This window comes from Morone saxatilis, unplaced genomic scaffold, assembly GCF_004916995.1.
Source record: "Morone saxatilis isolate NCDOM2014 unplaced genomic scaffold, NCSU_SB_2.0 Contig9, whole genome shotgun sequence".
In the NCBI taxonomy this organism is placed as follows: Eukaryota; Metazoa; Chordata; class Actinopteri; family Moronidae; genus Morone; species Morone saxatilis.
Genome location: NW_023340268.1, coordinates 8,939,326 through 8,953,043, shown reverse-complemented (window position 1 = coordinate 8,953,043; position 13,718 = coordinate 8,939,326). Strand labels below are relative to the sequence as shown.

The 13,718-nt window shown below is 38.1% G+C and overlaps 1 protein-coding gene across 1 annotated transcript; it reads left to right on the top strand.

The window, feature by feature from the left end:
* The first annotated feature begins 4,066 nt into the window (after positions 1-4,066).
* On the top strand, positions 4,067-13,703 carry slc39a4 (solute carrier family 39 member 4). Its single transcript, XM_035680900.1, has 12 exons — positions 4,067-4,555; positions 7,572-7,901; positions 8,821-9,022; positions 9,128-9,306; positions 10,530-10,713; positions 10,959-11,131; positions 11,298-11,495; positions 11,791-11,895; positions 12,117-12,171; positions 12,258-12,410; positions 12,540-12,727; positions 12,831-13,703. The coding sequence occupies exons 1-12, from the start codon at positions 4,355-4,357 to the stop codon at positions 12,957-12,959; spliced, it is 2,097 nt and encodes a 698-aa protein (XP_035536793.1). The 5' UTR covers positions 4,067-4,354; the 3' UTR covers positions 12,960-13,703.
* Positions 13,704-13,718: the final 15 nt, after the last annotated feature.

Genomic DNA, 13,718 nt, shown 5'->3' with positions numbered 1-13,718 from the left:
CTGAAAAAGTTTTATTAAATAAGCTCCTTGTTTTCATGCATTAATACAGTCTGAGTAGCATTTTATTACAGTACAGTAGTGGAATAATATGGTAAAAAACACTTTCCCAATTTAAATTAATAATATCTGGCATTTTAAACAACTTCTTTCTGAATAAAACCATCAACAATTTAAATTCTTAAAGCGACACTATGTAAGATATGTGGTGCCTCAAGTTGCAACACCGCTCTTGTAAATATGGACAGCTGTACAAAAACATCAGGCAAGTGCAACAACACAAGACATAGCAAGACCAGCTAATATTCCTCACTAGTCCAGCAGACAGGAGCTCGCCGTCTGTCTGCAGCCTTTTATTTCACAAAGCTCTTGAGAGATTTACTCGACTGGTAGCTTCACTTCGCTCTTAGGTCTCTTTCGACTCTGCCATTAGTCCATAAAAGCTGCTGAACCTGGTCACATTGATACAATTGCAGCGCGGCATCTCTGTTAATAATGTTGTTATTATAAGGTAGAAAAGTTACATAATGTTGCTTTAATATCACCCTGAAATCAAACAAATCATAAAATACATATATTAATAATTAAAGTGTTATTTATTGCACTTTGATAATAATTAAAATAGTTTACCTGAACATAAATTTACAACTTGTCTCTGTTATCAAATAATGAAATATTGCATTTCAATAAACATTAAGATACATTATTAAAATACATTATTTAGTATTTTAATAATGTATTTTGGGACTTTCACAGGTCTCACAGGGCTGCTGATCAGATGTATTAATGTCTGTGATTACACAGTGCAGCTGCACCATCTGGTGGTTCATACAGTATCGCACTCACAGGCATGTGTGACAGATAAATGCATGAAAATAAAAAAAAAGGTTAATAAAGGTTTTATATTGAACTAATTGGATATAAACTTGATGTTTTAACTTTGTATTTTCTCTCAAATAACACTTGTCAAGTTATTTTAAAACCATTATTGGGTGTTTTTCCTAATTTTCTTCTTTGCTCTGCTGCTTTATTCTGACATTGTGACTTAATATTCTTTATTAGTCATTTCAGCTCAGCTTTTAACTTCTCTATAAAAACAACACAACAACAGCATCATTTAAGGGCAACTTTAATCAACAATACGATTGCATTTTTTCTTAAACGACACATATACAGTACATCTCACAACATTTAACAAAGAAAATGGAACTTTACTTTTCATGATATTATTGTATTATTGTATATATTAGTGTCCTCTCATCCGCACGCCAGTTTACCCCTTTCGCAGTCACACCCTGTCTTATTAAATCGCCTCTTGATTTTAGTTCAGATGTGGATATTTTCATAATGATCTCACTTCAGTCGTTTTTCAAGATATTTCAGTATTTCTTTTACTTTTTATAACTTTATAACTTTTTACTTTTACCAATTTTTACACAAACATCTGTACTTTCTGCTCCTTACATTGTCAAAACAGGCTTGTTACTTTAGTGTTAATGCATTTGAGTTGTATTATCAATTATTAATATTTTTATTTGCATCATTGTACGCCTTTCCAACATCAAGACAGTTGCATATAACACATGACAGACGTAACATGACAAATAAGACAGGAGACGGAGACACAACCCTGTTTAAAATGTCCTTCAGAGAAACCAAGACAGTACTTCTTACTTTTATACTTTTACTTGAGTAAAGAAGTTGAGTATCTGTACTTCTACTTTAGTAAAAATGTATGTACGTTTCCCACTTCTGGCTCTATTGAATGTTGCACGTTGCCTATAAAGATCTTATATATATATACTGTCAATGATGAGGATGGACTAAAATTACTCATCTGATGTAGATTTAAATTTTGATGTGGTGTCATAATTAAACTTTTGTTAAACTATGATGTTAATGTTCGTGTTTATACGTATTAGTATAAACCACATAGCCAATGAAGAAATAAAGACAATAACAGATTTGATTTCACAAATTAAAAACAAAACAAAAAACAAATAGCTAAATGTACTTTTTACATTTCCTTGTGTGTGTCATTGTCAACTGAGCTCTGTAATTCGATACGATAATAACAACTATAGACAGCAGCAGTCACATTCTGTTGTTTTACTCAAGCTGTAAAGCAACATTCATGGTGTCTAATTTCTTGTCCAGGATCCTGTGAGTCAGATTGTTTGTGGTTTACTCTCAGTCAGATTGTGAGTCCCTGTAGTGATGAAGGTTTATATATATGCAGGCAAAGTATGGATCCACATTTTTTTTACATATACTTTATAACTTTCTTATAAAGTATACAAGTATATATCAATGCTAAGTATACTTGTAGGGCCAAAAGAGAAACTTAATGGATGCACTGTTGATCTGCTCGCCGTGCTACGATTATGAACAATAATTAAGATCCTACATTTTAAAGAGCTTTGCCTCAAACAGTGATCTATATAATACTTTTTTAAATAGATTTTTAAGTGTGGCAGGTCAAATTGAACCTAATGGCAGCCCTGCTTAATAATCTTCATGTAATCAGAATTTGTATTTAATGTGATTTTGTTGGTCTTCCTGACGTTTATTCCATTTTTGGGGGAGTTCTTCCTGATCTGAATTGAGGGTCTATGGACAGAAGAATATTATAAAGATTGTAAAGACCCTGGAAATTTGTGATTTTGAGCTTTGTAAATAAAATTTGACCTGACTTGACAACGTGTTGGGTTAAACAGGAACAGAGTCAGAAGATGTTGGACTGTATCATCTATAAACTTTTCTCCATGCCAACCTACAAACTCTTCAAACTCTGTCCTTTTTACGGCTGATATTTCAGTCTGTTGACATCTAGGACAGTTTGGTTTTCTAGAAAGTTTTTTCCCTCAAACTGTTTGTTTGTAAAAGAAGCAATGTTCGTAACGAATCCTCTTTCAGGAAGTCATCATCTTACAAGGAAATGTACGGAGTGATTGGCAGCTTTGAAATCACATGTCCTTTTCTGAGTATCATCTGTCTGTTTATCTGTCTGCAGATTCTTAATATCACCAAATCTCTAAGACGTGTACATATAAAAGATTGCTTAACACTAACATGATACTGTTGATTATCCAACACGGATGCTCTCAGAAACAAACCCTTATTCCTACACGCAACTCACAATACTAGGTACACAAAAAGGTTCTTCTCAGAATTAGATTAAGATTTTCTCAGAAAAAAACCTACAAAATATATTTTCTTTATCAAATTATAGAATCCTTTTTATAATAAGGATAATAATAATAATTTTTATGAGGCAAGTGTTTGATATCACGATTCATTTATAATCTCACCGATTTAAATCTTCACATATTTGTATCACGATTTAACGATCTTGTGATTTATAATTACATTCCTACTTATTCCCATCTTTAACTTCATCAGTGAGTTCATAAAACATCTCTTTTTGTGTGTGTCACCATTCAGGGGCTCTCTTAAAATAACCTGTGTGGTAGCTCACCACCTTACGACTCCCCCCTCACTCCCCTGTCTCTCTCTCTACTGTCGGATAAAGTAAAGTGTCCAATGTGACAACATTTGGGGACTGAAGTGTTTGTGAGCACTTAAAGCTTGTAAGGTTTCTTAGCCAACATTTGTTTTATTTATTGGGTTAAACAATTAATTAATTCAGATTTTGGGCAGTCAGACAGCAGGTTTACATGCACATTAGTATCCTGGGTTTGTGATATGACATTTACATTGAACACGAGAAACCTGGTTATTAATATATCCATGTTTACGTGTGTCCAGGACTCAGATAAGGTGTTTACATGCTGCGGTATCCCACTTCCTGTCGGGGTACAGCCAGCTAATCCAGAGTCTGAAACCAGGATATGGTGTTTACATTACGCATGCACACCTGTTGCACACCTGAACCACTGTGGAGAGCTTATAACATTACATAGGAGCCTCAGCAGAAGCCTGACTTTGATATGCCCTTCAAAATAAAAGCTGCCTCGTGCGTTAGATAACATTTAACACTGTTATAAGTGCAAAGTGACCTGTGGGATGCCAAATCAATCTTGAAGTGTGATCTCATTGCCTACATGAAGGTGTGCTGTACGGACCATCTCTGCCCTGCACAGGTGGGTTTAACAGACAGGTAGCCTATAGGACAACACGAGCCACGTCTCAGCCAATCACAATCCAGAGTCCAGGTCCATTGAAACTGCAGTGGTTTTAAACAGATAACAGGTGCAAGCTGAGCTCTACACAGCTCAATGTGTCTGCAGAAATACCCCGAGACTGTATCAGCCTCTATCTGACCTATTTTACACGGTTTCCTGTCAGGTGAATCCATTCTTAGTGTATAAAAGTCGTTTTTAAACAAAGGTTTAAGATGTTTTTCTCCGCCCTGCTCATTCTTGCCAGTTGGGGTTTGTTGGGTTCAGTTTCGGGCTCTCCCGCTGTGGAGGCAGCGTACGGGGCTGTGGTCGGCGTCGTGTCTCCGGGACAGCAGCATCTGAGCGGGGAGTCCCTGCGCTCCCTCTTTAATACACTGGAGAAACGTGTGCAGTGCGGTGAAGTGTCGTGTGAAAAGGTAAGTTTTATTAGGCTTTAACCAGGTTAGAGAGCCAGGCGGCAGGTGGTGTGGAGAGAGGTCGAGGTCCAAAAGTTATTAACCAGCTACCTGCATGGGCACACTGATATAACTGGAGTTATTAATCTTTATTTCTTAATTTTGTACCAGATTTTACATGTAAAAATGCCAATTTATATTTAAAAAAAAAACATTTTCTCATATGGATATGGATTTTGCCAGCATGCAGCTAACAAACAGCCTACTGGGTTAAAAGTGGCCCAGTGTGGAGTCAATGTAGCACCAGTTCATTTAACCCAGTGCCAATGGGTAGAAAACCACCCAACAGAAGGGTTGTTTTAAACCAGTAACCCAACTGTAATATAAAAAGGTCAAAACACACCATTCATACTGGGTCAAGTTAACCTAGTTGGCTATTTGTACTATGTAGTCCTTTAATTGCATGCTGGCAAACATCTGATGATTTTTTTTTTTTTTTTTTCAGTCATCTTATTGACCCCACCCTGTGTTAATTTTTAACCCAGTGGTTTTTTTTTTGTGTGTGTGTGTGCAGGTGAATTATGAATTTTGCTATTTTTAGTCATTGTCTGAACTACTGCAGTTATAAATTAATTGCTTCCCCTGAGGTCACTGTTTCTAAAATATTCAGTGGATTGAACATCTTGTGATGTCCTGTTGAATTTAACCATAAAGTGCAGAGTATAAACTATAGTTACACAACACATGTGCAAAGGTTTGGTATGTATTATTTACATTTGACATCATTTTAGCCCCAAAAGAAGAAAAATCAAATGATTAAAACTTTAATTTGGTCATGCAAGTCACACGTTTACCCCAAATATCCATTTGATTTAGTTTGTTTTCCAGTTCAGAAACGTGTAATTGACTCTATAGATCATTATTGAACCACAACTGTGCAATTGAGCTCTGAATATTTGGGAAACTCAGTGGTTAGACTGAAGATATTTAAATTGTGCTGTTATTGAATGATTTTCCAATATAATTAAATTTTATTTGTATATCACAGAACCATCTCCGGACACTTTTCTATCTAAACCTTATAAAATTATGAACAGAGACCCAACAGTTCCCTCCATGAGCAGGCACTTGGTGACAGCGGCAAGGAAAAACATTCTTTAAAGAGGCAGAAACCTCGAGCAGACCCCGGCTCTGGTGGGCGGCCATCTGCCTCGACCGGTCGGTCTAATGATCCAGTTCCAATAGCGTTAACCCTACACTCTCCTTTTTCTATATGGACGTTTTAAGAATAGCCTGGCTAAAGTTACATGCCTGTTATTTACAGCTTGTTATAGACATTATTGACACTGAAACACTGTTACTATTTAAATTGGCAATGGTTTTGATGCCAAGCCTCCAGTTTCTTTGACCAATGACTGCTGATTTCTTATATTCTTAATTAATGTCAGTCTAGTTGAAGCCTTGCACAGCCTTTTGTTGTACAAAACATTATTGTTTTTTAAAACCCTTCATAAAACTCCCTACCATGAAGGACCATCAGTAAACAGTTATAGAGGTATGATGACAACTATTTCATTGTAAAGTCAAGCTTTCAGTCACTTTATTAGTGCAAATGTTTGAAAAAAATTTACTTTCAAAGCTTATAAAGATATCAAATTGAGTACTACTGTATTTAATATATGATAAATACACTTCATTGTCAAGTCTATAAGATTACAAAATAATGTATCTCAATAGGAGAATTAGTCATATTTTAGCATTTTGATTAGGTTAGTGTTTAATATTTGTACTTAATGACTCTTATTACACATTTGATTTATTTTTTGTTGTTCAAAGCAATAGAGTCACTGTTTTAGTGACATCTATTAATTATTAGATGTCACTAAATTAATAATTATGAAGGGCACTACTTCCAGGCAACCTGCACAAAGCCACTTTTATCAGAGAGTCCCTGACCTGACCGACATGTCAGCTGTAATCTGCCACAAAAGGATAGTGTGTGATTGATAAAGTATCTGCTGTCAAACAACAAAGGTTTTTGGCAGTGAATGTAATGGACAAAAAGTAAAGTGATGAAAACAGCTTTACTGCAGGCGATAGCTTCGATTATAACACAAGGCTTGTAATATAACTCGCCCGCAGTTAGAAGTGTTATAACAGGTAATTCAAACTAGAGCTTCAATAAAATGATAAACCTCATCTGACCCACAATGAATATCTATAATGTCATGTCAACGAGTTTATACTCTCTGTCCCCTGTGAGTTTCCTGCTCTTGAGAGTTTAAAGGGTCAAATAACAATAAATGTATTTTCTTACCTCGACCTGTATTTAGCCGCGCAGATAGTTTTGGTTTTATGTGCCACGTTCTTTGAATATAATGGACTGAATGAGAGTTATTACATTTTGTGTTGCTTAAAGCTTTGGAAAGTGACATTTCTAAGTTTTCATATGGTCTATTTTTTTGCAGCATTTCTGGAAATAGGTGTATTTTTTTTTAATTCAGCACAAGCCAAATTCCGTTCATATTTTATTGAATTCAGTGGGGAAGCAAAAGTAAATATAAAAAAAAAAAAAATCTAAAATGGTCAAATACAACTCGAAGTAAGTAAAAAAATATGTTTGTTTTTTTGTCATTCGGGTGAACTGACACTTTAAGGAAGCACAGACGTTCTCCTCAAACTAAAACCATTTTTAAAATTAACTTTTTAAATCTTTTTATTCTCCTTTTTCCTCCTCTGAGAGTTTCTGCGTCAGCATTTTATATCTTTCTTCCATTTATATTGTTGCCCACTTTCCCTCCTTCTTGATAACGTATCAAATTGCTCCTAATAAAAGCCAATAAAAGCAGCTGATTATATTATACGACAGGTTGCTTTTAATGCAGTGTGCATAATTCTTTGACAATGAAGTTAAAAACAAAACAAACAGATTTTGATTTAAAACTAAAACCTCTGCAGCAGCTGCTGATTTACAACAACTTCCATTGATCTGTATGTATGTTCCTCTCTCTCTGTGTGTGAATGCCTCGCTGTCTAGTGTGATCTGACAGATGCCGTCCACCAGCTGATCAGCAATCAGTCCGTCCACAGCGTAAAAAATCTAACCATCAGCGTGTCTCAGTTCCCGGCTCTGGCTGCCGGATGCGTCCTGTATCTTTTATCTCCCGGCCTGGTCTGCAACGCGACAAAGCAGGGGAGATGGGGAGAGGAGGTCGAACATTTCCTCCATGAACTCACGCATGGGGAACACCACGAACACCGGCACGAGGAGAGCGAGCCGCACCACGACCACGACCACATAGACATTGATGGATTAAAAGTGCTGATTCAAGAGCTTCACGACCACTATAAGCCCTCGGACATTGAGGTAGGTACATTAGAAATGTAAATTACATCAAAAGTCACAAAATGAAGAAAACAAAACATTACAAACACTTTTCTAGAAGCTTGTGCTGTCCGATACTCAAGTTTTATCTCGCTATAACTTCAGTTTAAATTGATTGGCTGGGTTAGGGTGAGTCTGTGATGAGGGGTCAATCATGCAGCAGTGTTTAATGCTGTAGAGAAAATGGAAACGATATTTAACTTTTTGGTAACCAGGGAGCCACTTTATGATCTTCCTCACTCTCGGATGTACTTTATTCATCATTGCGTTAATGGAGGGCACTTATCACTCCACATATCTTATCGTACTTGGGTGATGCCGCCTCTAGGCCTGTTAGGCTTTGCCCCGTACTCAGCCACATCACCGTAGCAACCGTCATCATGATGAAAAGTAAATTAGCTGTAGTAATCTGTTTAAATGCCTCTGTTCTGCTTTCTGTAGGCTGTAGCTGAAGAGTTAGGACACGACTCACGAAACAATGAATAATAAACCAGGATTAACAGACATAACTCAGCCACCTTCCCAAACCTAGTATTAAACGTTTTATACATATAAAAGTTATCTGCAAAAATATACAATAGTTGTATTCATTTATCTAAAAAAAAAAAACATTAATTGAATGTGAATTGAAATAAAACGAGAGCTGATCAAGATGACAGCTCAGTGACTTCTGGACAGCTTTATTGTCATCGAGTTGAGGCTGCAACGAACGATTATTTTTATTATCCATTAATCTGCAGAAAATGTCAATTTACAATCACGTTAAGACTAAAACCGGAGAAAATGACATGAAAATGAAAAACAATTACCAAAATTGTCACATTATCGAATGAGTCACTGAATAAAACTGTCTTTTGTTATGCCCATACCTGTTCCTCTACCTTATCACCATGGTAACCAGAGCTGCGTAACAGCCAGTGACATCATGACAGAAGTCAACGCGTCATCGCCAAACCAGAGACAGGAAGTGGGTGCAGTTTTTGGCCGCGTCCTGTATCACGCCTTGCAAGGTCGATGCTTCATTAGCCGGCCGCTGCCTGAGGAGAGCTTCTTCCTGGACTACATCCTGGACCGTCTGGGGTCGGAGAACTTCACTGTCCAGGGTAAACGTGGACGCTGACACATGCACGGAAAGAGCTGCAGAGAGATTCCTCACTCAGAAAACCCAAAGCCTGTAAACTTAAACCACTCGTGTTTGTATTCTGTAGATTTGGAGGCTCTCATGAGGACTCTGAGCCTCGGACCGGAGAGTCACCACGAGGACGGACATGGACACGACCACCACGAGGACGAACACGCTGCTCATGATGATAGGGGTTTGAGACGAAGGACGAGGAGCAGCCATGAACTCCATTTGGGGCATGAAAGAAACAACACCTGGGATCAGGTGCATAAATATACCAACACTTGGAAAAAAATCATAGCTATTCAATAAATCTGTCTTGAGAGCAGATTACATTTAGCTTGATGGTTGACAGTGGAGTGATGGTGATATATACATTTATTTATACATTATGTTAATATACCAAATATTGGCAGGCTATGAGTTGAAGCTTTTATAAGCCACTGATAGCATTTAAACTACTTACAGTATATGTGTGTGGGAGCAGTACTGACTAATCTCACCGTTTATCTAAAATAAAATAACATAATATGTGACAGGTGTTTTTCTAATGGGTTTCACTCATGGTACTAGCCATATGAGCTAATTATTTCCTAAATACATATAATAATAATACCTAATAATGTAATAAATCTGCACTATATAACTGTATGACTGTATAATCAGTAATATCTATCTTTTAAGTGTCTGTGGTAGCTACAGCTCTGCATGCACAACTCTGTCACTATTCACTGTGTGGGTGAGCGGGCTGTAACATTTATACAAAATCAGTTAACACTGTGTTCAAGATCTCAGCTCACCTTTATATTTATATATATATTACCCTTTTATGCTTTCAAAACATGACCTGCAGCTTTGAATAGCTAACTAAAACAGTTAGCCTCTGTTGTCTGTTACTGCTCAGACTTTATAGCTACACACACACATATATATCCTCTTCATTCAGCTGATTCAGGGCATATATGTCCAAAAATGTTAGCGTGTGTGAGAGAGAAGTCAGTCTCTTTGTGCTGCTAAAGATTTTGGAATAGCAAGATTTCCTAATTCCTTTCTAATGCCTAATGCCTCTTCATGTGTCATAATATTTGCAGACAGGAAACGAGGCACAGAGAGATAGTTGTGTGTCCAAAGATTATTACTAAAATGTTTCAGTGATACCTCATTTATCTCTATAATTCACTGATCAATAATGATAAATAACTCTTCTGAGTATTGCATTTACAGTATTTTTTTTATTTTAAAGGGCATATTATGTATTGGCACATTTTGAAATTTAAAGACATATTAGGCCTATGTGTCTTTCAACAACCTACTTGAATCTATGTAACAATTTTCCAGCAGCTCTTTCTTCCCCAAGAGTAAAACAAATTTAATCCTGGTGTTTCTCTGCCTATTAAATGAGCAAGTTTTCCTTCATCTGTACAGACAAACTATGTACCTCAGTATTAACAGACTGTGCTGAAGTCTTTGACCTTTCTTTCTCACAGCTCTGTCTCTCGGCTGAAGAGCTGGTCCTGATCTACGGTCTGGCAGGCAACAGCTCCGCCTCCTCCGGCCTGGGTCGGTCCGGCTTGGCTCAGCTCAGCCCTGCGCTCGTCCAGCAGATCCTGAGCGGAGCCTGTACGGAGGTCACAGAGCCACAGAAACCAGACGGGCTTACTAAGGCTGAGAGTAAGTGTGTGTGTGCGTGTGTGTGTGGAGACCTGAGGGTTGATAACCATCCTATAACAGTAAAACCTCACTCTAGATGCATTTTTGTACCTTTATATTGTTGGAAAAGACTATTAAACATGTCCAGCTAAAAGACGCTGTCAGTCTTTTCTTGACATCCCTCTTTTTGGCTTGGAAGCGCTCGATTATCTGTGATGTAACACATGTACAGCATGTATACACGACCTTCTCCCTTCCTCTCGTAGGATACCTCTATGCAACGCTTGCCAATTTGGTGATAACGCTGACATCCATGTTTGGCATTGTGGTGCTCCTCTGTTCGTCCTGTACCAGCGTGTTCCAGCTGTGCATCCAGTTCTGCATCAGTCTGGCTGTAGGTTCGCTGACTGGAGATGCCTTACTGCACCTGCTACCCATGGTAACATTTTTTTTACTACTTTAGAGCTGACAACTCCAGTATTCACTTAAATTTTGCAGTTACATGGTATTTTTCATAACCACAAGGCCACCAGGGATCATAGTGAAGTTGATTTTCCTGCAGGGTTATACCCATTTTGACTCTTGGTCGCGGTCCGTGTGTCCAGTTTCTAGGTTTACACGTGCACTCAGGTGACACCGGCGGCAACGACCATTCACATGACGGTTCCCAGGTAGAAGTTCCAGACTACATTTACAAGATGCTGGTGTTGATCGCCGGGATCTACTACTTTTATCTGATGGAAACAATCTTCTCTCTGATCACGTATAAAGATAATCATCACCATCATCAACATCATCATGGGGTAAGAGACAGAAAAATACCATACCAATAACAGATAAAGCAGATAAGGATATAAATATGGAGGCTTACACACCATTCTTGATTTTTCATTATATTAAAGAGTTTCTTTCTAGGAAAACTTGCTATGAATTGTTTAAAATTAGACACATAATCCAAAAGATTAACAAAGAACACCAGCATTTGTTTCCTTAAATCTGTATTTATCTGTTCTTTACTTCCTCAAATCCTTTTGTTTCTCAAGATCTTTCATTTTGCTTCAACTTTCAGGCTAAAACTTAATTATTTTCTCTCTTTAGGAAGAGTCAGAGCCTCACCACTGTGACCATGGGAGGGTTTTAGAAATGTATCAACAGGAAAGGAAACAAAAAGACAAGTCACAGTCAGGGTCAAAAGCAGATCTGGTAAGAAACAAACATACGTTAACATTTTGCCTCTTGGTATAGCACCAATAATCAGGTTTTAGACCTCTCTGTAAACAAAAGCGTCTGTTTCCTGTTAAAATGGTTGTACGCTGCCTCATTGTGTGTGAGAAACCCTCAGTTCCTTCAGCAAAGAGTTTGTAAAAACACGTTTTGTCAGGACAGGACTTGCAGTTATGTTTCATGTAACGTCTACATTTCAGGTCGGCTACGAAGACAACGAGAAATCCCTGTCAGAGCAAAAAGAACGCACCAGAGGTGAGAAAAACAACCACCGCTATCATTAAACTGGTGCTAATTACCGTGGCTACCCCGCCACTAACCACCACCGTCTGCTTCCACAGAACAGCGTCTGCTGCCTTATATGATAACCATCGGTGACGGGATCCACAACTTTGCAGACGGCTTAGCGATGGGCGCAGCTTTCTCCCTGTCATGGAAGTCTGGTCTGGCCACATCACTGGCTGTACTCTGCCACGAGCTACCGCATGAACTGGGTACACACACACACACATCACACATCACACACACTACACCACACACACACACACACACATATGTGTCCAGGCGGTAACACACTCACTCCTCCTTCCTAACTTCATCCCGTTGCTCTCGTGTCTCTCCAGGTGATTTTGCCATCTTGCTCCACAGCGGTGTGTCTGTCCGCAAGGCGTTGCTTTTAAACGTCGGCAGCGCCATGACCTCGTTCGTCGGCCTGTATGTCGCTCTGTCTGTCGCCACGGACCTCGCCACCAAACAGTGGATAGCCGCCATTACTGCGGGACTCTTCCTGTATGTGGGGCTGGCTGATATGGTGCGTTTACAGAACTAGAAGATACCTACAGTGTCTGTCGTTAAAATACTCTTTTAATCTTTCAATAATCTTCCACTTCCGTCTCCCCTCTCTCTCCTTCTAGCTCCCCACTATGGTCCACATCAGCAACAAGAGACCCTGGTTGATGTTTCTGCTGCAGAATGTCGGCCTTCTGACCGGGTGGGGTATTCTGTTGCTGCTGTCACTTTATGAGGAGAGAATCAGCTTTTAAAACCTGGACACACATCGTTCTGGGTTCATTTATGGCCATTTTCTGGTAAATGACCTCGATGAGACCCCCAGAGATGAAAAGGGAAGATGGTCCTTGTTCCCTCTAACAAAAGGGATCCTTGATCACAGATGTGGTTATTTATTTAATACTTCCTCCCTGTGAACTTTCCCGTATATTTCTAAATAGCAATAGGTTGCTGTTTAACTAATAATATTAATATTATTACACCACAAACTACAAGCAAGGGAGCTGACAGTCTGAACTGAACATAGTAATATTTTAAAAAGGTAGCATTTATTACACAACTTTTGTAGTGAGGCTATATCAGAGTTTTTAAAATAAAATAATCACTAATGTCCTCACCTCATCTTACCCTTTATAGCTACACACGCACAATCACACGCACGCACACGCACACACACATTCAGCTGACCTTTTACCGACACGTTCAAGTTATTTAATAGTAACCATCAGTAAAAGTGTGAGTTCACATTGTCTCACGTGTTGTCGTTCCTCCTTGAATTTCCTTGTAATTTACATGTATTACATGTAATACAGCTTTGTACAGAGTTATTTTTGTGCTTTTTATTAAAAGTGTCTGTTGATGAGAAACACAAAATTTGTCAGGTGGAGAAAATACAGTTTTGAGTTTATAGTATTTTGTTGAACTACAGATCTCACCACACCAATTATGATAATGGTAAATGTATAAAAATGTGTTTAATATATGTTGCTATATTTTGTATTCTGCATTTAAAA

Coding starts and splice junctions, on each gene's coding strand:
- slc39a4 (XM_035680900.1), top strand. CDS start 4,355: ATGTTTTTCTCCGCCCTGCTCATTCTTGCCAGTTGGGGTTTGTTGGGT. Junction 7,902..8,820: donor ATAAGCCCTCGGACATTGAG/GTAGGTACATTA, acceptor CATGGTAACCAG/AGCTGCGTAACAGCCAGTGA. Junction 10,714..10,958: donor CGGGCTTACTAAGGCTGAGA/GTAAGTGTGTGT, acceptor TTCCTCTCGTAG/GATACCTCTATGCAACGCTT.